General features: G+C 46.9%; 2 protein-coding genes across 3 annotated transcripts in view; one reads left to right on the top strand and one right to left on the bottom strand.

Annotated features, from left to right (window-relative positions):
* The window catches only part of NGDN (neuroguidin), a 301,612-nt gene that overhangs the window by 12,272 nt on the left and 263,042 nt on the right, over positions 1–26,298 (top strand). The gene's annotated exons all lie outside the window — the stretch shown is intronic.
* SLC7A8 (solute carrier family 7 member 8) overlaps positions 1–26,298 on the bottom strand; it is a 57,628-nt gene that overhangs the window by 6,426 nt on the left and 24,904 nt on the right. For both annotated transcript variants that reach the window (XM_076004179.1, XM_012752616.3), the window contains 4 exons: positions 9,451–9,576; positions 7,502–7,655; positions 6,784–6,907; positions 4,840–4,943 (listed from right to left, as the gene is read on the bottom strand). In XM_076004179.1, the coding sequence (XP_075860294.1) occupies positions 4,840–4,943; positions 6,784–6,907; positions 7,502–7,655; positions 9,451–9,576 (508 nt within the window). The remainder of the gene's footprint in view (positions 1–4,839; positions 4,944–6,783; positions 6,908–7,501; positions 7,656–9,450; positions 9,577–26,298) is intronic.

The raw sequence follows: 26,298 nt of genomic DNA, 5'->3' as shown, positions 1-26,298 counted from the left end.
ACAGGGGCTCCCCCTCTAACCAGGTACTTGCGTTTGGATTCACACCTTCTAGACCACTAACCATGAGACCTGTGCTCACAAATGCAGGTGCAGGCAAACCAGAGGCAGCCAGTGGATATGTGGATGAGTCCCGGGTTCGTGGAAACCCTGAGTATGGTCTGGGTGGCTCAGGGTTACAAGTGATTATACCGTCACTGTGCGGGCTGCTGCTCCCAGTGTGTGGAAGGTGCAGGCGCAGCCTCTACCTTTTGCTTAAAGTCTTCAAACCTTTAAAAGCGTGCCTCCCTATCCCCAAGGGATACAGATTCTCTGCTATGCTGGGACTGAACGTGGAAAGCTTTAAGAACATTTTTATCCTAGTCAGAGAGTAGCTGCCTTTGCAGGGGTGGGGAATAGGTGGTGGAAACTGTCTGTACCTTACTTTGGGTGGTGGTTACATGGCTGTCTACAATTGTCAAAACTCATCAAACTGGAGCCAGGCACAGTTGCTTGTCCCTATAGTCCCAGCTATTAATACTTGGGAGGCTGAGGCAGGAGGATCAGTTGAGCCCCCAGGAGTTCAAGGCTAACCTGGACAAGATAGTGAGACCCTGTCTCTAAAAAAAAACAACAGTTTTTTCAGCTCATCAAACTGAACACTCATGATCTGTGTATTTTATGTAAATTGTATTTAAAATTTGTATCCTTAGGCTGGGCACAGTGGCTCACGCCTGTAATCCTAGCACTCTGGGAGGCCGAGGCAGGTGGATTGCTCAATGTCAGGAGTTCGAAACCAGCCTGAGCAAGAGCAAGACCCCGTCTCTACTATAAATAGAAAGAAATTAATTGGCCAACAAATATATATAGAAAAAATTAGCCGGGCATGGTGGCGCATGCCTATAGTCCCAGCTACTCGGGAGGCTGAGGCAGAAGGATTGCTTGAGCCCAGGAGTTTGAGGTTGCTGTGAGCTAGGCTGATGCCACGGTACTCATTCTAGCCTGGGCAGCAAAGCAAGACTCTGTCTCAAATAAATAAATAAATAAAAATAAATAAAATTTGTACCTTTAAAGCTGTTTATTCCCAAGAAGCCATCCAAGAGAAATGAACAGAGTTGGTGGAAGGTATATATATATATATATATATATATATACAAAGATATTCTGATAAGAAAGAATTGGAAATGTCCTAAATGCTTAAAAGTAGAAGGTTGATTAAATTTGGCATAAGATGGAATATTTTAGTCATAATAATGTTTTTGAAAAAAGAGATTACATGACAACATGCTTACAGTATAATGTTAAATAAAATAAGCAGGATAGAAAACTATAATTCCAATTAATTAAAAAATTTATGGGCCTGTAAAAATACATTAAAATGCCAACTGATTATCTCTGAGTGGTAGGATTATGAGTAATTAATTAATTAATTTATTTATTTATTTATTTATTTATTTTGAGATAGAGTCTCACTTTTGTTGCCCAGGCTAGAGTGCTGTGGCGTCAGCCTAGCTCACAGCAACCTCAAACTCCTGGGCCCAAGTGATCCTCCTGCCTCAGCCTCCCAAGTAGCTGGGACTACAGGCATGCACCACCATGCCTGGCTAATTTTATATATATAAATATGTTTAGTTGGCCAATTAATTTCTTTCTATTTATAGTAGAGATGGGTCTCGCTCTTGCTGTAGCTGGTTTTGAACTCCTGTCCTTGAGCAATCCACCCGCCTCGGCCTCCCAGAGTGCTAGGATTACAGCCGTGAGCCACCTTGCCCAGCTGGATTATGAGTAATTAAAAAAAAAAAACCAAAAAAACAAAGGTTGGCATGTGGCTCACGCCTGTAATCCATATAGAATACATATAGAAAATACATATAGAAAAAATATACATAATACATATAGAAAAAAAATTAGCTGGAAAAAAACCCAATAAAAAGTAATTTTTCTTTTTTTGAGATAGGATCTTGCTCTGTTGCCTGGGCTAGAGTGCAGTGATGTGATCAGAGCTCACTACAAGCCTTGAACCCCTGAGCCAAAGCAATCCTCCTGCCTCACCTTGTCAAGTAGCATGAGCCACCACATCTGCTAATTTAAAAACATTTTTTGTAGAGATGGAGGTCTCACTATGTTGCCCAGGATAGTCTCAAACTCCTGGCCTCAAGTGATCTTCCCACCTTGGCCTCCCAAAGTGCTGGGATTATAGGCTTGAGCCACTGTGTCTGAAAGTATTTTTTAAAAGAGAACTTTTATCTGCTATTTCCTCACAAAAAAAAAAAAAAAAAAAAGGGTTCCCTGGAAACATACTCTGAGATGGAAAAAATATAAAAATAAAAAAATAAAAAAATAAATTTTAAGAGAATAATTTGAATGTTCCTAGCATAAAGATAAATATTTAAAGTGATGATATCCCAATTACCCTGATTTGATCTTTACATATTATGCAAATATATCAAAATATCATGTGTACCCTGAAAATATGTACATCTATTATGCATCAATAAAAAAAGAGACATTTTTGGCCAGGCGCGGTGGCTCATGGCTGTAATCCTAGCACTCTGGGAGGCCAAGGCGGGCGGATTGCTTGAGGTCAGGAGTTCGAAACCAGCCAACCCCGTCTCTACTATAAATAGAAAGAAATTAATTGGCCAACTAATATATATAGAAAAAATTAGCTGGGCATGATGGCACATGTCTGTAGTCCCAGCTACCCAGGAGGCTGAGGCAGGAGGATTGCTTGAGCCCAGGAGTTTGAGGGAGGTTGCTGTGAGCTAGGCTAATGCCACGGCACTCAGTCTAGCCTGGGCCACAAAGCAAGACTCTGTCTCAAAAAAAAAAGAGAGAGATATTTTAACATAAAGAGCAGTACTTTTCCCCTCTCCTACGAAAAAAGAGAATACCATAAGCTGTTAGTAGTCATTTATATCTTAGTGCAAATTAGGCCATTGTTCTTTTCTCTAAGGAAAGGAGCACTTAAGGGATGAGAGGAAGGGAATAGTGTGATTGGGACAGAAAGGTACAGGCCCAGCACACTGGGAGCTCTGAAGAGAACTGTCACTTACTATGTAACTTGTGTATGGGGTAGAGTGCAGCAGCTCATCATAAGTATGGGAGTTGACTGTGCCCCAAGTACCCATGAGCAGCGACCACCATGAACTACCTAGGCTAGTGTCACTGGTTTCATGCAGCCACACGCATCCTTGCCCCTCCCCCCTGCTCCTGCCCCGTCTACAGTGCAGCCTCATACACCAGACTGAGCCCCCGCTGCCCTGTGGGCCTCACTGTGCACATAGCCAGGGCCCCGCACTCACATCCTTCCTCCACATGCAGCCAGGACAAAGTGTAAATGTCCAGGTCCAACAGCATTCGCAAGTGTCAAGTTCACAAGAGACAATCCTTGCCCAGTTAGCCGACAACAGAGGAGACGATGACATTAAGCATAGCACACGCCCACACACACTCCGACTCCTCAGGAAGGACCATCTTCTCCATACCCCAGAAGATAAGAGAGAAAAAGAGGAGGGAAGGAGGTGGAAGGAAAGAAGGAACTGGGAAGGTGAACGAAGGAGGCCTGGGTGGGTGAGGTCTCGCCTCAGAATCAGAGGCCGAGCACACCATGCGCCATCTCTGCATGCACGCACAGCTACACCACATGCATGCAGACCGCTGCTTGGCCTCTGCAGATCCCACTCTAAAGCGACTGTAGCCAGTCGCTCTCCTCCAATAGATCCCCGGAAGCCTCATGGGTCACTGCTCTTCCACTGCTCGCCCTCGGCTGGGGCCTCCAGGTGCCACTGCTCCTGTGTAACACGCACATGAGGTTGCTGCGGGTGAGTGCCACAGGGTCCTGGGGTACGGGGCATACCCCCACACCACCTCGTTCCTGCCCTGGGTCCTGAAAACAGGGCACTCCCTTGTCATTTCACAGGAACTCCTCCCTGACGGGATGGCGCTGGAAGCAGCTGAACTCAGGGACTCATCTTTTGAGCAGGACTGTGCCCTGAGGGATGGGGGCTTCCTAAGAACCCTGGGAGGACCCCTCGAACCACGCAAATGAAAATCATGCAACATCCGCCAGCCTCAACAATCCATTCTAAAGACAGCAAGAAAGGACACAAACGAGGGGCTGGGTCCCTGGATGTGTGGAGGCAGGAGCTGGGACTCCTGGGCCCACTCATGCTTCTGGCTTCCCAGAAAGTTTTGGGGTAGAGGTCACAGCTGAAAGGTTCTTTCTTTGGAAGAACATTTTCTTTCCACTCTCCCCATGCTCTCTCTCACTTCACATTCTTCACCTGAGGCTCACAGGCGGCACGTGAAGGCCTTCGCAGCTGCCTGTCTGTTGAGCAGGGAGGAGCCCTGCATCCTCAGGGCCTTCAGAGTGATCCCGTCCACCTGCAGTCTGCTTCCAGAACATTCATGGGAGGCCAGACCCAGAGGCCCCAGGTACAAGTCTCCCTTCTGGTCCCTTTCAGAGTGGGGTTCCTTTCTAGCCAGCAGAGCCTCGTTCCAGGTGAGTGGAGACGGGGGCTTTAGGACTGCAGCCAAGACACTGTCCTGCTGCTATCCACGCCCCTGACTGGGACTGCCTCAGGCAGGCCCTGGGCCCTCTCAGTCTTCTGCTAATTTTGAAATGAGGTAAGCCACTACCTAGGATCTGTGTGTCACACACATCGTAGGTGACCACACGGGCAGCACAGACCCGTCAGTGTCCACACTGACATGCACACCTCACCTGAGCAATTGCCCGGTGAAGCCCACCATCCAGGTGCCCACAGACCCCCACTGACAGAGACAAGCCCGCCACATACACACAGAGCAATGTGCACGGCAGAGCAGCCCCAGCCCCGGAAGGGCCCAGGCAGCACTCACCGGGAGGAGGTGAAGAGTGACCCGTTAACGCCTCCAAATGTGGACAGAGCAACGGAAATGGGCATGATCCAGGCCATGACCCCAAGGAGCTTCTCTCCAAAAGTCTGGGAGACAAAACAAAAGGGATAAGCAGGGAAGGAGGGGTGACAGCTCCCCGCCTCTCAGCTCAGACATCCTGGCTGGGAGAGCTTCTCCCCATCTCCTCCCTTGTGGGTCCCTCCAGCCAAGTTCCCTGAGAGCCCCTTCCTGAACCGCCGCTTCCCACTGTAACAGCTACACAGGGGCATCAATACGTGTCTTGGGCTAATTAACTGACAGAGACACTGTGTGGGGATAATAATAATTACTATTTACTATTTTTGTTTTATGGCTGAGGAAACTGAGGCACATAGTGATTAAGTAGCTTGCCGAAGCTCACACGCCCCGGGTCTATAGGGGCCAGGATTGGAAGCCAGGTGCTGTGAGTCCAGGCCTCATGTGTATTGCATGATTTCTGAAGCAAAGGGGCACAGTCTTGTGAGTCAGGCACACCTGGGTTCAAATCCTACTCCTCCACCTAGGCACTGAGAGACTTTGAGCAAGGTTCACAATTTTTGAGACTTAGTTTCCCATCTGTAAAATCGGGGTGAATTCTAATTCATAAGGTAAGAATTTCTAAATTCATAGAAACAGATGAATTGGGAGTAGAATGATAAGCACAAGCTCCTATGTAGGCTGAGAAGGAACAGATTGTGAGGCTATTGACTAGTCTTCATGTATTGAAGGACTGTGAGAGGCTGGGACCAGCTTTCCTGTATTCTCTGAGCCAGGTTCATGGCACATTACTGGGGAAGGCTGTGGGTCATAGGAACAGGCTGGGGGGCGGGAAGGGGAAAGGAGGGCTCTTTTCTTTACAGTCTTCAAAGATAAGACCGGGGAAGCCATGGGTTTGGCAGGGTGGGGTGGTGACCCAGCCTGAAACCAGGTGAGGGGGTGACATAGATCCCAGGTCTTTCTTGAATATAGAGGATCCCAGCCCCTCGGACCTAGGCGATCTTTCTCCAAAGAGCACAACCCATTCCTACCGTGTTTCCCCGAAAATAAGACCTACCCATAAAATAAGCCCTAACAGGATTTCTAAGCATTTGTGCAATATAAGCCCTACCCCGAAAATAAGACCTAGTGATGGGCGTGGCTACGCAGCGTATCTGCACAACCCATGCATTCTGTCGCAGGGCGGTAAAGAAGAGGAGCAGCCCTTCTCATCTGCCCCATCAGGACAGCTGCTATCCCAGAGGTGACTGGAAAGGTGCGGGCGGCCCCACCAACAATGTCAGCTTCTCCTGTCAGGTCCCGGCCATCCTGTGCGTGCTGCAAGCTGAGGCTTTGAGGGTAAAATAACACATCCCCTGAAAATAAGCCCTAGGGTATCTTCTTGAGGAAAAATAAATATAAGACCCTGTCTTATTTTCGGGGAAACACGGTACTTCTAAATCGCTCGCCAGCACCCACTTTTCCCTGCCAAGGGAAGGAGTCCGGCTGCATATTTTCTAGAGGAGGAAACAGAGGCAGAGAGAAATGGCATGCTTTGGCAAGATTCTATCTTTCTGAGGAGGAGCCTGTCTCCTTCATACCGTCCTCATCCTCACATGTAAAGTGCCCTAGATCAGAAGCCAGCAAACTTTTTCTGCAAAGGGTCAGACAGTAAATATTTTAGCTTCTCTAACAGTGTCGTCTCTGTGGCAATGACTCAGTTCTGCCACTGTAGCTGTTCTAGCTACAACCCAGCCACTGGTTTGCTCCTGAGCACTTGAAGATGCCCCCTGAGGACATGTGGTTTCTCCCGAGGACTTGGGGTGATTTCCGCTTCCACGAGGCCATGGATCAGGGAAAGGTGAGTGGGGCCACACAGGCAAGTCCACATCAGGACTCCTGGGGTGCGAGATCGGGACTTGGATTTCTTACCACAGCGACTGCATTGGACGCCAGCAGCTCCTGGGGGGACATTGCAGTGACATAAGCGACATTGGCAAAGACATACACAAATGTGACCAGTGGGATGGAGATGAAGATGGCTCTGGGAAGGTTCCTGTGGAGGGAGAGGAGGTGAGGGGGGCTGGCACCCAGGACGCCCACCTTGCCTGGGGCCCAGGGGGCACCTTCCACCTTCCTGCGCGAGGCTAACCCTGCGGCCTCCTGTGACGCTTCCTCTCCCTGGGAGGTGGGTTTTGTTCCAATATGGGCAGAATAATTTAAAGGAAATGGAACAGCTCATGTTGGAAATATGCTCCACACCTGTTGATCTCCTCTTGACCCAAATCTCAATAATACACCGTTCTCCCTGCCTCAAGACACAAAGACTGGCCTGTCCTGACACAGGTAAGATGCCCACAAGCCTCTCAGGGCACAGGCCATTCTCTAAGGCAGTGATGCAATTGCAATACGGTTTTCAGCTCTTAATCTGTTCTGGGACAGTCACTGGATCCTTTTCCTCCTCCTGGCAGGGTGGATGGCACATGGTTTATGTTCCTGGGAGATGAACCGTTATTTTTGGACAGACCTGATCACAGTCAGAATGGGGCAGGGGAAGGATAAGAGGGCAGTGGACACCTGTGCCCTCTTCCCCGCAGCAGGTGCTGGGGCCATCCAGGGAGAGGGGAAGAACTGGGCCATTTCAACTCACTTGTAGGGATCAACAAGTTCCTCAGTCACGTAATTAAGAAAGTTCCAGCCTCCATAGGCAAAGGAGCCCTGAAGGAAGGCCAGTGCGATGAGGCCGATGTCAGGTTCTTGGAAATTCTCAAATGCGTTCTTTGGCTCCAGCCAGAAGTATTCTCCTGTGGACACACCAGTAGGAGGCTGCTCAGAGAGACTCATCAGAGGCCCAGCAGCTCCTGGCCTGCCCTGGCTGGTCTCCCACTCCTTCCTGCGGTGAAAATACCAGCTCTTTGTCCTGTCTGCAGTGAACCCAATTACTGGAGAAGGGGAAATACAGGTTCAGGAGCTCCAAATGGGGAGTCAGATTCAAAGCACAGTTCTGCATGTTCCTTTTGTAAAAGGCAAAGTTTCTTGGAAGGAAAGGCCAGGTAAACTGGGCTGTGGAAATATAGGATCGGAGTCATCGGCAATCTCCTGACTCCCTTCCCTGATATCTAAGTTTGTACATTTTCATGAAGAAAACATTGTGAACAAGAAACTCTCAGATATAAGCTTCCATAACACTGTATTAGTTCAAGGTCGTTTTGCTTGCTTTGTTGATATCCTTCTATCTCTTTCTAAGGTGTGTGGTCTCTCTTTTCAAGGTATAGATTCCTGACAACAGGGGTCCCTTAGCAAAGAGCTTTTAAGTTGTCTTCCTAGTCCTTATCACAGTGTCTGGGTCACAGTGTCTGCCCTCAAAACAAGTTGCCAACTAAGATTGTAATGAGATACAGAATAACTGACCATATGTTACTTATTCACCTGTAATCCAGCTTTAGATAGGAAATTAGGAATTAGAGTGACCAGGAGAAAGAACTGAAACCAGATTAGGAGGGACTCACTATTTTTGTTTTTATTTATTTATTTTTGTTTGTTTGTTTTGTTTTGAGACAGAGTCTTGCTTTGTTGCCCAGGCTTTGTGCCAAGGCATCAGCCTAGCTCACAGCAACCTCAAACTCCTGGGCTCAAGCAATCCTCCTGCTTCAGCCTCCCAAGTAGCTGGGACTACAGGCATGCACCACCATGCCCCGCTAATTTTTTCTATATATATTAGTTGGCCAATTAATTTCTTTCTATTTATAGTAGAGACGGGGTCTCACTCTTGCTCAGGCTGGTTTTGAACTCCTGACCTTGAGCAATCCGCCCGCCTGGGCCTCCCAGAGTGCTAGGATTATAGGCGTGAGCCATCGCGCCCGCAGAGACTCACTGTATTTGCGAAGACAGAGCAGTGATTTCCTTAAGTCTAAATTCCTGAAAACAATATAACCTGCTAAGGCACTTAATCCAACTGATTAAAGGAATCAGGCACTTTATATAGAAGAGATTTAATTATGATTCCTGGAGTAAAAACCCAGGCTCCCCACACTGCCTTCAGGGCTTGTGGGCGGGTAGGAGGTCTCCCTGTTTGTCATCTGACTTTCTCCGTGAGGCAGTGACACTGGGCAGAGCCTCGTGGTGCCACGGGTCCCATGGAAACCAAATACAGTTTCAGTCTTGGAAAGAACCAAATCCACTGGGGAATGTTGGCAGGAGCCCCGGGAATGTAGAGCTCTCTCTTGCAGGGATTATAAGTAATTTTGAAGCATATAAAATTCTCCTTCTCTGTCCTCCATGGACAAGACACACTATCTAAGATGCAGGGAGCTTCCCTGGGGTTAGGGTAAAAGGGCAGTAGGAGTCCAGAGAGGTGGGGTCTTTACCCAGCTGTGCTGGGGCCATGAGTTGAGCATGGGAGGATTGACTTTTGCAGACTAGGGGAAGCATTCCCTACTTCCAACCACCCTGGGAAAAATGGTTTCTCTTCTCCTTTGTCAAGCAAGGGAAGATGAAGAAGAGAAGTCACTCAAGGCCAGAATTAGGAGATCTCAGGGTGTGTACATGCAAGGGGTGGAGGAAAGTTGGGTGTGGCCCTGCTGTTCCCAAGACACTCACCTTTGCATATCTGTACAACTCCCATGATGATGATCAGGGCCAAGGCCAGGAGCTTGCCAGCTGTGAAGATGTCTTGAACCCGGGTGGCCCACCGCACACTGGAACAGTTGACCCATGTGAGGAGCACTGAAACGAGAGACCCCCTAAACATACACTCAGGGACCACATGAGGCTGCACACTGCCCACTGCACAGAGGCAGAAGTGCTCCTTGTTCCTGAAGGTGGGATTATCACAGGCAGGCCAAACATCCGGCATGCTCAGCCCCAGTGACCAGAAACATTGGCTAGGTTAATGGGTTACAAAGGGGATTACGTGCCCCAAATTAGAGCTTGGTCAGAGCATGCCCTGCCCAGGGCTGGAAGCCAGAAGCAGGCATGGAAAAGTAAGCATGGCTTTAGGGGGAAAAATTAGCATCTGACCAGGTATGGGCTTTGTCTTCAAGTCATGATCTTTGTAAGGAGAGCCCTGAGCAGCTGGTGGGATCCTGGATGTCACCTTCCTGAGCCTGAGTTTGGGGTAACAGGTTTAGGGGAATCTTCTGTTACATAGGTTTATTAAGATATAATCTACACCTAGTAAAATTCACCTTTTAAAATATACAGTTTGATGAGACTTGACAAATGTATTTAATTGCTTAATCACTACCACATTCAATATGTAGAATACTTCCAACACTCCAAAAAGTTCCCCTATGTGTTTTGCTCCTTTGCAGTCAATTAGCCAATGCTCTCCCCTTATCTCTGGCAACTACTAAATTGATTTCTGTCCCTATAGTTTTGCCTTTTCCAAAATATCACACAGGTTTCTTTCACAAAACATGATGTTCCTGTTGTTCTTTTTTTTTTTGTTCTTTTTTTTTGAGACAGGGTCTCACTGTGTCCCCTAGGCTAGAGTGCAGTGGCATAATCATAGCTCACTGTAACCTCAAACACCTGGCCTCAAGCAATCCTCCTGCCTCAGCCTCCCAAAGTGCTAGGATTATAGGCCTGAGCTATGGGTCCGGCCTCACTTAACGTAATGCTTTTGAGATCTATTCATGTTGCTGCATATATTAATTTGTTCTTTTTTATTGTCAATAGTATTCCATTAGATGAACCTATCAGTTATTTTTCTATTCACCAGGTGATAGATGTTTGGATTATTCCCAGTTTGAGGCTATTTTGAATAAAGCTACTATAAACACTTGGGTAGAAGTCTTTCCATGGATTGTAGAGGTCTTTGAGTGGGATTTTCATTTCTCCTCAGTAAATTCTCAGAAATGGGATTCTGGGTCATATAGTTAATATATGTTTAACTTTATAAGAAACTGCCAAATTGTTTTCCAAAGTGGCTGTCTAATTTTACATCCCCACGAGCCATGTGAGAGTTCCTATTGCTGTGTATACCTGCACACATTTGGCATTGCCAGTTTCAAAAAAAAAAGAAAAAAAAAAAAGGAAGAAAAGAAAGAAAGAAAGATAAAAATCTGGCTATTCTAATAGGCATGTAGTAGTATTTCACTGTGGTTTTGATTTGCATTTCCCTAATGGCTAATGATGTTGAGCAAGTTTTCATATGCTCATTTGCCTTCCATCTACATATCTTGTTTGGTGGGGTAGGTGGGGGAGTTAGCTCTGCCTTCTTACCCAAAAGTAACAGGGTTCCTACAGAGACCCCAACACTTAAGAATAAAGGGGAAGCAACTCAGGAGGCTGAGGCAGGAAGAGTCCAAGAGTTTGAGGCTTCAGTGAGCTATGATCATTCCACTCTGCACTCTAGCCTGGATGACAGAGTAAGACCTTGTCTCAAAAAAAAAAAAAAAAAAAAAAAAAAAGAGGCCGGGCGCAGTGGCTCATGCCTATAATCCTAGCACTCTAGAAGGCTGAGGGGGGAGGATCACTCGAAGTCAGGAGTTCGAAACCAGCCTGAGCAACAGCGAGACCTCGTCTCTACTATAAATAGAAAGAAATTAATTGGCCAACTAATATATATAGAAAAAATTAGCCAGGCATGGTGGTGCATGTCTGTAGTCTCAGCTACTCGGGAGGCTGAGGCAGGAGGATCCCTTGAGTCCAGGAGTTTAAGGTTGCTGTGAGCTAGGCTGATGCCATGGCACTCACTCTAGCCTGGGCAACAAATCGAGACTCTGTCTCAAAAAAAAAAAAAAAAAAAAAGAAAGAAAGAAAGAAAGAATAAAAGGGGGGAAAATCACCGGGCGTGGCTCACCCCTGTAATCCTAGCACTCTGGGAGGCCGAGGTGGGAGGATGCCTTAAGGTCAGGAGTTCAAGACCAGCCTGAGCAAGAGCAAGATCCTGTCTCCACTAAAAATAGAAACAAAATTAATTGGCCAATTAAAAATATATAGAAAAAATTAGCTGGGCATGGTGGTGCATGCCTGTAGTCCCAGCTACTCGGGAAGCTGAGGCAGAAGGACTGCTTGAGCCCAGGAGTTTGAGGTTGCTGTGAGCTAGGCTGATGCCATGCACTCTAGCCTGGGCAATAGAGTGAGACTCAGTCTCAAAAAAAAAAAAGCGGGGGGGGGGGGGGCGGGAGGGGGGAATCCTTTTGCTCCTCATCCTAAAACAGCCACCAGAACATCCTCTAGTCCTCAGAAGATACACATCACACATGACACTATTTCTGTTTCCTCAAGCCTCTAAACAGGGCTCTGACTTCACTTGAATGGCTGATCAAGTTTTATCAATATTTTGTCCTTAAACTGTGCTTTACTTTCCAAGTATTTCCCAACCTTACTCAATTCTGAGAACATTTTGGCAGGATAGGGAGGTCCTGACATTATCCATCTGTAACCTTCCTCACCTTCCTTCCCGCACCATCTCCACCTGGCCATCTCCTCATCTTTCAAGATCCAGATCAAATGTCACCTGTTCTGTGACTCTTTATAATTTATAATTTTATTTATTCCTAGCAACATGCCTGCAAGGGAAGATATATCAGCTGTGTTTTATAGACAAGGAACAAAATTTGTTCCTCTTCCCTAGAACAATCCAAGACCACTTTGTTTATATCCAATTTTCATACTATTTTTGTTTTAAAATAGTTTGTGTCTTTTTTCCCTCTCCTTGTAGACTAGGAGGGCAGGGACTGTGATTTTTTCATGTTTTTAATCCCAGGGCATATCATTACTGTCTGCAAATAGTAGGTGCTCAACAAATATCCAATAAATGAATTTTTACAATGCCACAATTCACTAGTTTTCCAGTATTACCTCAGTCTATGCATTCCACACAATGCACACCAATCTTCCCTGCTCCCCAGGAATCTCATCAAAAGGAGACACATTCCCCAGTTGGTTTTACAGAGCCAAAAGAGCAACAGGAAGCTTGACTCCAGGAGTAGAAACTCTTGACTCCTGGTGGAGGAACTGTTATCCAAGATGGTGTCATATAAGGAGAAGCAAAACATGTTGTCAGAGGAAGGATTTTAAGTGCCTGAACAGAGAACATTTTGTAAATACTTTAATGTTCCAGATGGATGGAGACATCCTGATAAATACACACTTGGTTTATCTTACTCAATTCAATAAAGATTTCAGGATCATGTGCCTGGTGACAATCCAACCCAAATCACTTTGACAACTGGGTCTGTGATCTCAGCCTTTCCCCAGGGCCCTGAGGTATGTGGGGTAGAGGCTGGGCCCCCATACCCCGGAATTCAGGCAGACACAGCAATAACGGCTACAGGATAAAAGAGACTGACTTACAACAGGATGGATGATGAGAAAACAAAACCCATGAGCCTCGGGGATAGGTAAGGATTACAGAATAAGGAACCTGGGCAGAGAGGGCAGGCAGGGTGGTGACAGACAGTGCTTACAGAAAATAAGGGCAGAATAGGACAACTCAAAGAAATTCCTCCTCCCCCAAGCAGGAGGGGGAAGGTGGCCACCTCCTGGAGAGCCAGGATAGAAAACATAAAGTCATCTCTTTATAAGACGACCTTGTGGAGGCAGACAAAGACTCACTCCTGCAAACTGTCAGCTCCACGGTGCTCCTGCGGGTGAGGAGAGATGTTTGCAGGGTAGGGAAGCTTTGTCAAATAATCTCCCTGTGGGTGTCTTCCGTCCTGCCTCATCTCATCTCCACAACTTCCTAAGAAGCCAGCCATGACTAATATTTAACTTTTTACCTTCACAGATCTTTCAGAAATAAAGAGAGAAATTCTGAGAATGAGGTGGGGACAGGCAGGCTGCCTGTGACACCTTGTTTTCCGGAACAATGGCTGCAGGCCCCAGGTCTGACCTTTTACCCTGTAGCAGTGGGATCACAGCATGTGACTGAGGGGAAAGAGGGCACTTGCAGGCTCCTGGTACCACAGGACACCTTCCCTCACAGCAGGCTGAAACCAGAGCCTCCGTCCAGAGAGGAAAGGTCAGTGAGTGAAGGCCCCACTCAGGAGTCCTGCTGCTTCCTGTCTGCTACCTGGCACTCCTTTCCGTTGCTCAAGACTATGTCCTCTCTCTCTTCTCAGTTACACCCTGAATTCTGCGTGCCTGAGATACAGTGACCTCAGGGAAGCCACACATAGATGGAGACCAGTGGCCACTGCGGCTTGAAACATGAGGGGGTCTCATGCATCTGTTTATCCATCATCTGCACAGGGCCCACATGGGCTAGGCACTCTGTCAGGTGGGGAGGTCACACATAAGACACAAGTCCCTGCCCTCAGGAAGCTGACAGTGTAATGGGGGCGATGGGTGAACTAAGAGACGACCACAAAACAATGTGGAGACGGCAGAGCTATTTACGGAAGCTGGTGTGCATCCATGAGGAGTCCCTAACTTAGGCCAAGGGGGTCAGAGATGCTTCCTTTAGGAGGAAGAGACCCTAGCAACATGAAGAATGTTATAATTTTAGTACGGCTGGACAAAATAAAAAGGCATAGGACTCTGGCTCTTGTCCATTTTAATCTAGCTGTGGAGTGGTCAGTGCTTCTCCAGAGCCCCCCATTTGGAATCCCAAGCTTATATGCATTTCTTAGGCATTTTCTCCCCTCTCTTTTGCTACCTGGGTAAAAAATAAGAGGAATAGTCTATTAAGACAAGGGTGCTGGGAGGCCGAGATGGGAGTACTGCTTGAAGTCACGAGTTCGAGACCAACCTGAGCAAGAGTAAGACCCTGTCTCTACTAAAAATAGAAAAATTAGGCAGGCACGGTGGTGCGTGCCTGTAGTCTCAGCTACCTGGGAGGCTGAGGCAGGAGGATCGCTTGAGCCTAGGAGTTTGGGGTTGCTGTGAGCTAGGCTGATGCCACTGCACTGTAGCCCGGGCAACAGAGCGAGATTTTGTCTCGAAAAAAGAAAAAAAGGCCAGGTGCAGTGGCTCATCCTGTAATCCTAGCACTCTGTGAGGCCAAGGCGGGCGGATTGCTTGAGGTCAGGAGTTCGAAACCAGCCTGACCAAGAGCAAGACCCCATCTCTATTATAAATAGAAAGAAATTAATTGACCAACTAATTTATAATAGAGAAAAATTAGCCGGGCATGGTGGCACATGCCTGTAGTCCCAGCTACTCAGAGGCTGAGGCAGAAGGATCGCCTGAGCCCAGGAGATTGAGGTTGCTATGAGCTAGGCTGATGCCACGGCACTCACTCTAGCCTGGGCAACAAAGCGAGACTCTGTCTAAAAAAAAAAAAAAAATTACAAGAGTTCAAGATGCTGAATTCAGAGGTTGGTTACTTAATCTACCCAGTTTGAAGAACTAAACAGTAACATGACACATGACGGGAGAGATACAAAGAATGAGACAAGAGGAGGGGAACTCCAAATTCAGCAATCTAGAGCCCTGCCCAGCGTCCAAGGCCTCTCAGCTGACAAGTGGGAGAGGTGGGTTCAACGTCTCCTGCCCGTGGAAGCTGAGGAACCAGCAAAGACATGCAGAGTCCTTGCCGCCAACCTGCAACTTGCTTGCCCACTGTGGAGGGGGCGGGCTCCCAGTGGAGAAGGTGCTCTCAGCCCCACCCAGCCCTGGCCCTCAGACTTCAGTCTCTGGGGATCACAGGAGCCTCTCCTTCCCTCCCTCCCTTTGGCAAAGACTGCAGGTATCATGGGGCCTGTGGAAGGCAGAACAATGGCCATCCCAAAGATGTCAACATTCTAATCTCCAGGATTTGGGAATGTGTTATCAGGAATGGCAAAAGGACTTTGCAAATGTGATCCCGTTAAGGATCTTGAGATGGGGAGATTATCCTGGATGATCCAGAAGGGCCCAATGCAATCACAGGAGACAGGAGGGTCAGAGTTACAAAAGGAGATGTGATGATGGAAACAGAGATCAGAGGGAGAGATCTGAAGATGAAAGAAGGTGCTGTGAACCAAAGAACACAGAAGGTCTCTAAAAGCTGGAAGAGGCAAGAAATCTGTCTCCCCAGGACCTGCACAAGGAAGGCAGTCTTGCCAACTCCTGAGTTTAGGACTCAGACCTCCAGAATTTAAGTTAATAAATTTGTATAGTTTTAAACCACTAAGTCTGTGGTAATTTGTAACAGTAGTACTAAGAAACTAATACAGAAATAGACATCAAGCAGAAAGACCAGAAAGCAAAGGCGAACCCTTAAAGAGAAAAGCTTTTAGAGAGCAACCAGGCAACACACAGCAGGACCCCAGAGCAGTGTCTGTCCACAGGCTTTGCAGGACACCAGGTGGAGGGAGGTGGTGGGGCTCTCTAGAAGTGGGTAGGGAAGGTGAGGTCATCAATGTGCTGACCTAGTTGGCAAATTCACGTCACATGACAGCATCCCAACTCTTCCAGCTTTTCAACTCTAGCTGGGATCCTGTGGCTAGAGTTAAGTTACTACCTCCTCTTCCTCCCCTTGGTAATTCAATACAGTAGCAAACAGGCTTGTCCTGTAATGACTCTAGCAGTGCTTTCCCTCTCTTCTTCAGGGCCAAAGACACAACATCCCTCCTTTACCTAATCTTAGGTTCTCTATCTCCTCCATGTTCCGTACAACTTCAAGCCCACATATGCAATGCAGACACACATACAAACACAGGCTCGAGGGTTACAAACTTCTTGCAAGGCAAGTGGAGTGCCAGGATGTTCACAGACACAATTGCTTTGTTCTTTGTCACTGTGGTTTTTTTGGTCTCCTAGTTTACTGACCAGAGGCTACAATGAAAGTCCACAAAGGAAGTCAACACAGAAAGTCAAAAGATGATCTCAACAGTGCTGAGTCTGAGTTCACTCCTCAAGTTGGAGGGTACAGAGTGGCCACACTGTACTAGTTTATAGTGGACAACACCAAACAAACCTTGGTAGAGCTCCCTCTGTGATTTTTCTATGCTGAGTCAATACAACCTGATTCAGCAGGTGGTGAGGCACATGAGGTTAAGGGATTATACATTTGGGAAGGGAAGAAAAGGAGCAACACTTTTGGGGAATTTTTACCTTATATTAACATACAGTCATACACCACAAAATGACATTTTGCTCAACCATAGACCACATATATGACAGCGGTCCCATAAGATTACAATACAGTGTTTTCACTGTACCTTTTCTATGTTTAGATATGTTCAGATACCACAAATACTTACCACTGTGTTACAGCTGCCTACAGTATTCAGTACAGTCACATGCCAGTTTGTAGCCTAGGAGCAATAGGCTATACCATCTAGGTTTGTGTAAGTACAGTCTATGTTGTTCACACAATGATGAAATCGCCTAAGGATGCACTTCTCAGAATGTATCCCCATTGTTAATCCATGTGTGGCAGCATTCTAGACTCCAGGTAAAGGAGGCAATTTAAAATTAACCTCTCTAGTGCATTTTGAAATAGAACATCAGTGATCTTTAGCATAAACAAATAAACACATCTTCATTTAGAAAATTTTAAGGATGAACTGGAGAGTTGTGGGGCTGGTTTTGAGTCCCTGCAATCATCACAGAGCCAAGGCTGTGGCTGTATCACTCTCCCCTCAGCTCTACCTGGCAGCACCTGATGAGTGAAGGACTATGTGGGTTTCTGGTGTCTTTTCTGAGTGCAGAACAAGTAAGTAGAGCTCTGAGTAGCTTGTGAGGACTAAAGTGGTAAGAATGGGGAGGAGGATGGTTAACAGCCTGGGAAGGAGGTAGAGATGGCTTCCTCAAAGGGACCTGGTGGGTCTGAACCCAGGAATCATTCAACTTCAGAACTTGAGGAACTCAATGGCCGTGGGGCCCTCCCCAGCTGAGTCACTTACTCTTAGGGGGCCTGGACAAGTTAATTAACTCTATGAGCCTCCCTCCCTTCTCTGTAAAATGTATGGTCCGTTTTAATCCTGTGAAGACACTGTAATATGTGTACTGCTGCATAAAATACTAAGTGGTTATTTTTTTTGTTCATAGACTAACAAGAGGAGGATGTGATTTGCTTAGAATCATGCTGACAATCAGAGGCAAAACAGAGTGGCTGGGAAAGGGAATGGTTCAAAGGCTTTAGAGCAGCTGAGTCACACATCAGGCCATATCATGCACTGTTGCATTGCTTTTCCTTTGTCACTTCTTCCTGACCCTTCTCAATTTCTGATCTGCTTCATCTTTTACTCGGGAGGATGCTCCTCCATTAATGACCTGCTCTGGGGTCCTTCAATCCAAGCTGTCTGAAGTGGGGAGGGTGTCACGGCTCTAGGATGAAGTAGGGGGCTGTGGGGCTGGTGAACATAGGCTGAGGCCCTGGACTTGAGCCCAGATGGTCAAGCGTGTTCCTGTGCCTCAGTTTTCACAAAGAAAAACGCACTGAGCATTATAAGTTAAGAGGGTCTGCATGTGGGGAAGGAAGGCCCTGTAGAAAGCCGAGAGCCTCGCTGCTGCTCCTCAGGACCAGTGGGAATGGAAGTGTCCTTTGCTTCCTGCAGCCAGCAGTGCAAACAGCCATAAACAACACCTGCTGGCCAGTGTGGTGCTGAGATCCTGTGATACTGTCTGGCACAAGGTAAATGCTAAAGCTTGCTGAATGGAGGATGGATAGACAGATAAAGCTACGTGGAAAATATCAGGGACGGTGCCCACAGGAGCCACTGTGCTGCTCTAGGGCATAAATGTCAGTGGTTTTTTTTACATCATGGGACAGCCCCATGAAGCAGGGCAGGCAAGTGCCTGTGATGCCACAGTTGGGGGGAGGGATGGGGCATAGCATGGCTGCTCCTCCACAAACCACATTCTCTGGTCTGACAGGGTAAAAGTTGGGATGTAGCCATCTGGACAGGGCTGGATTGGTTGCTATGAGAATAGTTGCTAAGAAGAATGAACCAGTTGGGGCTCTCCTTGTGGCCAACTCTTGACGGTAAAGTTAAATATTTGAGACTACTACTGCCTACTGCCCAGAGGCATGTTTCCAGCCTCGATGGGCAATCAGGGCCAGGAATGACCTTAGAGATCCAGAAACTCATTTAGTATGTGAGTGAAATAAGACCCTGGCTAATTAGTGGCAAAGAGAGGACTGGGATGGCTCCGATTCCCAGGGACTGGTTCTGCCACCGCCCCTGCCTCCCTTTCACCATGTACGCATTGCTCTGCCTTCCCTTGGCTCACTCCCACATCATCTCTCTCTGCTGCTCCTGTCAGTGCCACTTGGGGCTCTGAGTCTGTCACCTGAAGATATTGGCCTGGTCCCAACCCAGGTTGCTTTCTGGGCAGCAGGAAGTAAGATGCCAAGATGGCAAAAGGGGAAGACTAAGATGGCCACTCCTCAGAAACCAAGAAAGTTGCATCCATTGCTCCCAGGGCTTTAGAGAAATCATTTCACAAAGGGAGTTTCGTTTCACCATATGTCCCCTCTCACCAGCCCCCTTAATAAGTCACCGTCTCACATTCCCTCCAAACTCCAGGAACTCCATTTGGATTTCTTGGTCTCACTGGCTCACACCTTTCTTAGGAGTGAGCTGGAGGCGGCTTGGAAAGGCTTGTTTTCCTTTAACATTTCCAGAACCAGGCCTTTCCTCCTGGTCTTTTCAGATAAGTGAAAATAGGCAGTAGCAAGGGGGAGAAATGTCCAGACTTGCCAAAGTCCATAAAGACGGACAGCTTAGAAGAGAGGGAAGAGTGAGCATAAGAAACAACAAGGTGGGAGGGAGTGAGGGAGAAAAGAGCTGGAGAGGAGAACAGAGAGAGAAGGCCAGGACAGAAAAAGAGAAAGATGGAATGTACTTAGCAGACAGCTGCTGAAAAAGGAAGCAGTGACGTCACCTTGTAGAAATCAGAACGCCCTGTTCCTCTCCAGACCTTCAAAATAGGCACCCTTCCAGGATGGGCCAGGATGGAGCGCCCCAGCCCTCAGAAACAGCCATAAATTTCACCTGGGTCATGAGCCTGCCAGAAGGGTTGGTTTCTTAGCCTCACCTTTCCTTTTGCTGTTACATGCACTCCTCTGCCTTCTGCCAGGCTCTGTCCAGCTCTCCCTGACTCCCTCCCCTCTGGGGCAGGAGCAAACAGGGGCACAGGGAGAGCCACGGTCAGCCCTCAGTGCCCCAGAGGAGCTGTGGGCGTGCCCAGCCTGCGGGCGGGGGTGTGGCACCGCTCGGCTCTGTGATAGGCTAGACAGGGTTCCTGGGCCGCCTCCCTGCTCCTGGAAGGAATTGGACACGTGTTTCCAATTGTGGCAAAGCAGCTTCAGCTTGGCCTGTCCCACCTTAGCCCTTTCCAGATCAAGGAGGTAACCAGTGCCAGCTGCCAAAAGCACTGATAGGCCAGGAAAACACGCAGGCCTGTTTGAGTTCTATCGCACACCACCCAAGGCTCTGATAAGGTGCCAGTTCCACCCATGCAGGCCAGACTGAGCCACCTTTCTTCCTCAGAGACCTCAGAGAGGCCAGGCGTGAGCTGGTGAGAGTGAAGAGACATGGAATCAGGTTGCTAGAACCCTTCTAGAATCCTGCTGCTCCCCCAGTGCCAAGACATTTTTCATATGGGGTGAGGGGCCACGTTGTAAAGTCTTCAGGCACCATGCCTACCTAAAACAAAGGTACTATTGTATATGTAAATACCTTGACTGGTGAAGTTATACATGTAACAGCAACCAAAAAAATTAAAGCAGCCTTTCCTTGTAAACTACGCTTTGATCCTAGCTTCTGTAAAGTACACAATGGGAAGTTTAGTTTTGAAACAGGTATCGCCTATCACACTATAGTAACATTTCCGTCTCCATCCCTTTTCATCTGGAAGCAGTGACAAAGTTTTAGAAATCTCAAAACCCCCTCTAAAGGAGAGGAGGTGCTCTGAACCTTCCAGGAGGGCTTCTCTCCTCCAAAGACAAACCAGCAGAGGAGGAGGGGTACAGAGAAACCATGAGTGCTGAGTGCCCCTGTGGTCCCGAGTCACAGGGCCTTTGCTGGACACTTCCCTCTGAGCTCCCACACACACTGCCCTCCCCCTCCCCCTTCTCTTCCTTCTTATCCTGTTCCTTCTCCTGCCAGCTGCTGGACCTGCACTTTCTGCTGAATCACCATTCAGTACTTAGTTCAGCCAAGAAGCCCAAACGGCCAGCTCAGCACTTCCCAGGAGCCAAGTAGTTCTTTCAGCATTAGCTAAACATGGCTCCTGAGCTGCCTGTGGTCGAGGAGAAGAGAAAAACTGAAGACACCAGGAAAGCCAGGGGCAGCACACCATGCCACCTTAGAGAGCCTAGAACAGAAAAGTTCCTGTTATCCCATGCCCCAGTTCTCAGGGCTGATGCACCCCAGACACAGGGGGAGGCAGATGAGGGTGGGTTGAGGGTCTGCACTGAACCCAGGAGGCCTAGCCTGACACTGCATTGTATTTAGTTTTGGAAGAGAGGGTGTGGGTCCTAGAAGGTCTGGTTGGTTTTTGTATGAGAAGGCTTGTGGGCTCTGCTAGTGTTCACCAGGTCTACAAACCTGAACCTAGGCCTGGGGTGGTGGCTCACACTTGTAATCCTAGCACTCTGGGAGGCCAAGGTGGGAGGATTGCTTGAGCTCAGGAGTTTGAGACCAGAATGAGCAAGAGAGAGACCCCATCTCTACTAAAAATACGAAAAAAAAAAAAAAATAGCTGGGCAAAATAGAAAAAATTAGCCAGGCATGGTAGTATACACCTCTAGTCCCAGCTACTCGGGAAGCTGGGGCAGGAGGATCGCTTGAGCCCAGGAGTCGGAGGTTGCTGTGAGGTAGGGTGACACCACAGCATTCTAGCCCGGGAAACAGAGAGAGACTCCGCCTCAAAAAAACAAAAACAAAAAATCCCTGGACCTAGCATGCAAAATTCCCCAAAATGGTTCATTTGTAACCCAATTCCAAAAGTAGCTAGTACTCAAACTTGCTAAACTGTCAAAACAAATCTTGCCCTTTCTTCTTTCTCCCAAAGCTCTAAGTACCACTGGGCCTCATTCCTATAAGTCTTCTGATTTTATGGTCTTGAGTATATGATAGGAATTTTGTATGTCACATACAAAAGTTTCACCTAAAGTTTCACCAGACACAATTCGTGGGTGACTTCAAAACCCTCAGGCACCAGCTCCTCTGAGAAAAACAGCAACAAAAGATCCCTGAAAGTCAGCAACAAAAGACCAAAGGAGAACTTAAGTTTTTTGGTTGGTTTGAGGTGTAAGCAAATTGTTCCCATACCTGGTGGGAGCTGAACTTTAGGAAAACTTCCTGTTTCAGGGAACCTCAATCCCATTCATTATTCTCCCAAGCAGTGGTGGACACACTCCCAGAAATAAACCGCTCATTCCTCAATTTCCAGGGCCTGGTCTATGTGGGCACATTTTTTGAACAGCAGAGCTTCAATCTGAGAGTAAAAGCTGGAGACCAGAGGAGATGCTATGGGAAGTCAGAAAAGAGGAGGTGATCTGAACCAGCAATTGAACCACATTAAAACTAAAATGAAGTCTGACTTCTCAGGTTGCCAGTTGGGGGGAATGGAGGGGAAGCCTGGTCTGAGAAGAGGGTTTAAACCAATGGACAGAAGGGTGCAGCACAAGTGGATCTGCAGGGAAGAAGACCTATGTAGAATTCTTGAATTCTCTGTGATATATGGAATTGCTTACTATGATGTATAAATTATAAGCACTGTACCAATAATTGTTCTTATTGGAGCTGAGTCACTGTTACAGAAACATACAATGAGGATAACGGAAATACCTTCATTCCAGGGCGTATAGGCACAAGCAACGCTCCAGAGGCCTTATAGGGCAGGGAGGTGAAATAGCACTAAAGAATTGTTGTTTACTCTGCCATTATACACACGGGAGTCCAAAAGCACAGGGGAGGCCTTCCTTAAGTCCCAGCAACAGATCTTAAGTATACAGAGTGAATGGGAAGGCGGCAAAGACAGAGGGGCCAACTCAACCAATCTGAACCACACCAATGAGAAAACATTAAAATATGATCCAGTGTTGTCCTTGGTTTATTTCACCTGTATCCCCAACAAGACCATGTCATTCTTGACTCCTTCGCCTTTGATCACCAAGTTCTGCCAATTCTATTAATACCTTCTAAATGGCAAATATATTTACTTCTCTCCACTCCTACTACTCCATTCCTGATTCATTTCACTGTCATCTCTAACCTGGATTCCTGTAACTGCCTTGTAATTAGTCTTCTTGCCTCTGATCTCACTCCCTACCAATCCATCCTTTAACCTGACAGTATGACTCTCCTACAATACAAATATGATAATGTTAGCCCTCTGCTTGAAATCCTTTAAGGCCTTCCCAGTGCTCTCAGGGTAAAGCCTAGTCTCTTTAGCATGGTCCATAAGGCCTTTCATGTACTTTTTAATTTTTTATTTAGAGACAGAGTCTTGCTCTGTTGCCCAGGCTGATCTCAAGCTACCTTCTAGTCTTGGCCTTCCAAAGTGCTGATATTACAGCATGAGCCTGTGCCCGGCCTTAAATGTCACTTTCTCCAAGATTTTCTTCAAACCCAGTCCCGTGCCCCCATTTCTCTTACAGTTAGCTCCCTGAATGTTGTCCTCTTGGGAACCTATGACTTTGAAATGAAATTCCCTCTATACTCGTCAGAATTATTCATTGGACTGTGAGTTCCTTGGTACAGGAACTACATATCCCCATGCCTAGCACAATGTCTAGAGCAGAATGCTCAAATATTTGATAGTGATTGAATAATTCCATGTCACCTTCAGTATCAATAGAGGACACACAAGTTGACTTCATATAACACTTGTTAAGAGAGAAGGCTTAATTTGCTCCTGCTTCACATGAGAATGAGGGTTTTTGGGTTCACTGCTGTCTGTCCTGGGCCAAGAACAGTATCTAGCACATCATGGGCACTTGATAAATGTGTGTTGAAAGAACAAAGTGTTGCAATTCTCATTTATACACTGCTTCCCAAGAGTCCCAATCCTTTTCTAAGTAATGCTACTCTAAAGCAGGCTTTCCAGCAGAATCCTGGGGTAATCACCCTGGGGAAGACTTCTAACCAGAGACCTGCTCCACATCCCTCAGGCCTCTGTGGGGGACAGGGAAGGCAGAAATAGAGAGAACACTAATTGCTCATCATGGATGCCGGACACATTTAAGTTGAAACATTTTGATTTGTAGACAAAGCAGATTTCTTCCCCTTAGCAGTCAATCAACACCTCCAGCTGATTCTACTAAACCTTTCTTGTTATGTCACTTCTCCATCCTCCTTACTTCACTCTGGCCTGGACTCGACCTGCTTTGTCTCCCTGCTACAAGGTTCATGGTCTTTCTTCACCCAAATGTGAACCTAATCATGTTACGCCTCTGTTCAAAATCCTTCAGTGATTCCCTATTCCTTGAATAAAACCTGCTCTGTCTTGCATGATATATGGGCTCCTTCAAGATCTGGCTGCTGCCCACCTGTTCAGCCTCATTTCCTGTCACTCTCCTAGGATCCACCCACACAAAAGTACATGCTTTTCTCAAACAGGCCATTTCTCTCTCGACCCCAAGTGTTGCTTGAGCCCTTCCCGCTATGTGGCTGTCCTCTCACCGTATGCCCATCTGGTCCTACTTATTTTTTAAGATTTACCATAATCTGGGAGCCTTCCCTGGCACTCACCTCCCAACTTCAAAGCACTTCTTTTGTGTTGCACACATTTTTTCATCACTTTATATTGCAATTACTTGTTTATATACCAATCTCTTCACTAGACTTTTAATCTTTTCCAAAATTCTATAAATTATGCCTTATCTCCACTCACTGTAGAAGTTCAATATGGTAATTTTTTTTTTTTTTTTTGAGACAGAGCCTCACTTTGTTGCCCGGGCTAGAGTGCTGTGGAGTCAGCGTAGCTCACAGCCAACCTCAAACTCCTGGGCTCAAGCAATCCTCTTGCCTCAGCCTCCCAAGTAGCTGGGACTACAGGCATGCATCACTGTGCCCGGCTAATTTTTTCTATTTTTGGTAGAGACGGGGTGTCGCTCTTGCTCAGGCTGGTCTCGAACTCCTGAGCTCAAACGATCTGCCTGCCTCAGATTCCCAGAGTGCTAGGATTACAGGGGTCAGCCACTGTGCCTGGCCAATATGGTGATTTTTATGTTTAAAAAAATTTTTTTAAACATATTCATGCAGGATCAGGATCAATATGGTGATTAACTGATAGATTTTCTAGTTTCTCCCCCACCCCATGTAAGTCCCCTACGGAACAATTTTTAGCCTTAATGCATCACGAAAATGAAAAATGAGATTTTAGTCAAATTGACCATTGAGGTAAAATCAAGAGATTTTCAGTACATTTAGATTTTAAATGCTGGCTAGTTAGAACATGTACAGAGAAAAAAAGAGGTCTTGGATGTATGGGAATCAAATCTAGGCCAGTCTGTATTTGTATGAATTCATATATACAAGGCTGATCAGACACCCAAAGAACTCTTAGGGGCCTACTGGGGAGGGACAAGAAGGCAGCACTGCCCAGGTATCTGAGGCAATATGTTTAGTGTTTGGGGATGAGAAGTTTGGGACTAGAGAAGAAGAAAACTCAAGAGAACTGAGATCAAGGGATTTAGATGCTAGGAAAGACTGTTGAAGCTTCTGATGTCAAGGGATTGATTAATTTGTAAGAGACTTACAAAACAACCTGCACATGTTTCTCTGTCGCAGCATCCTGCACCAGGCAGCTGGAAGCCTTCTGTAGAGCACCTCAGGGGTAGAAGAAATATTGAAGTCCTTTCCCTTCCACATAGGTGAAAGAAGAAGAAGGAGAAATTTGAAGCCCTGGAAAACTCACCTCTTAGGCATCTCAGTACAAAGATAGAAAACAAGATAAAAAGCATTTTTTCCTTGTGAAATGCTTGCAGAGTACTCCTTTCTCCTCAGGGAGAGGAAGGGGAAGGAGCTTCTTTAGGTCAAGACATTCAGGAAGGCCTGTGGGGTGGCTTATGCCTGTAATCCTAGCACACTAAAAGGCCCACGTGGGAGTATTTCTTGAGGTCAGGAGTTCGAGACCAGCCTGAGCAAGATCCTATCTCTACTAAAGATAGAAAAAATTGGCCAGGCAACTAAAAATAGAAACAAACAAGTAGCCGCACATGGTGATACATGCCTGTAGTCCCAACTACTTGGGAGGCTGAGGCAGGAGATTGCTTGAACCCAGGAGTCTGAGGTTGCTGTGAGCTAGGCTGACACCATGGCACTCTAGCCCGGACAATAGAGTGAGACTCTGTCTCAAAGAAAAAAAAAAAAAGACATTCAGGGAGAAGAGGGAGACTTGAATGGAAAGAAATGATTCTACTTCAGATGCTGGATGTGACTCTAGCCCCAAAAGAGAGGAAGGAGGCCAGGAGTTGTCTGAATGAAAGATGATCCAGTCCCCAAGAAAAGCGAGGACAAACAGATCGCAAAGGAAAACCCAGAGTTAGGAAGCAAGATGCACGGACTACAGTCTAGGAAAAGGGCTCTGACACCTGGTACTCCCACTTTATCA

This window comes from Microcebus murinus, chromosome 6 (assembly GCF_040939455.1).
Source record: "Microcebus murinus isolate Inina chromosome 6, M.murinus_Inina_mat1.0, whole genome shotgun sequence".
Classification (NCBI taxonomy): Eukaryota; Metazoa; Chordata; class Mammalia; order Primates; family Cheirogaleidae; genus Microcebus; species Microcebus murinus.
The sequence above is the reverse complement of the archived record's forward strand: the minus strand, read 5'-3'. Positions and strand labels throughout refer to the sequence as shown.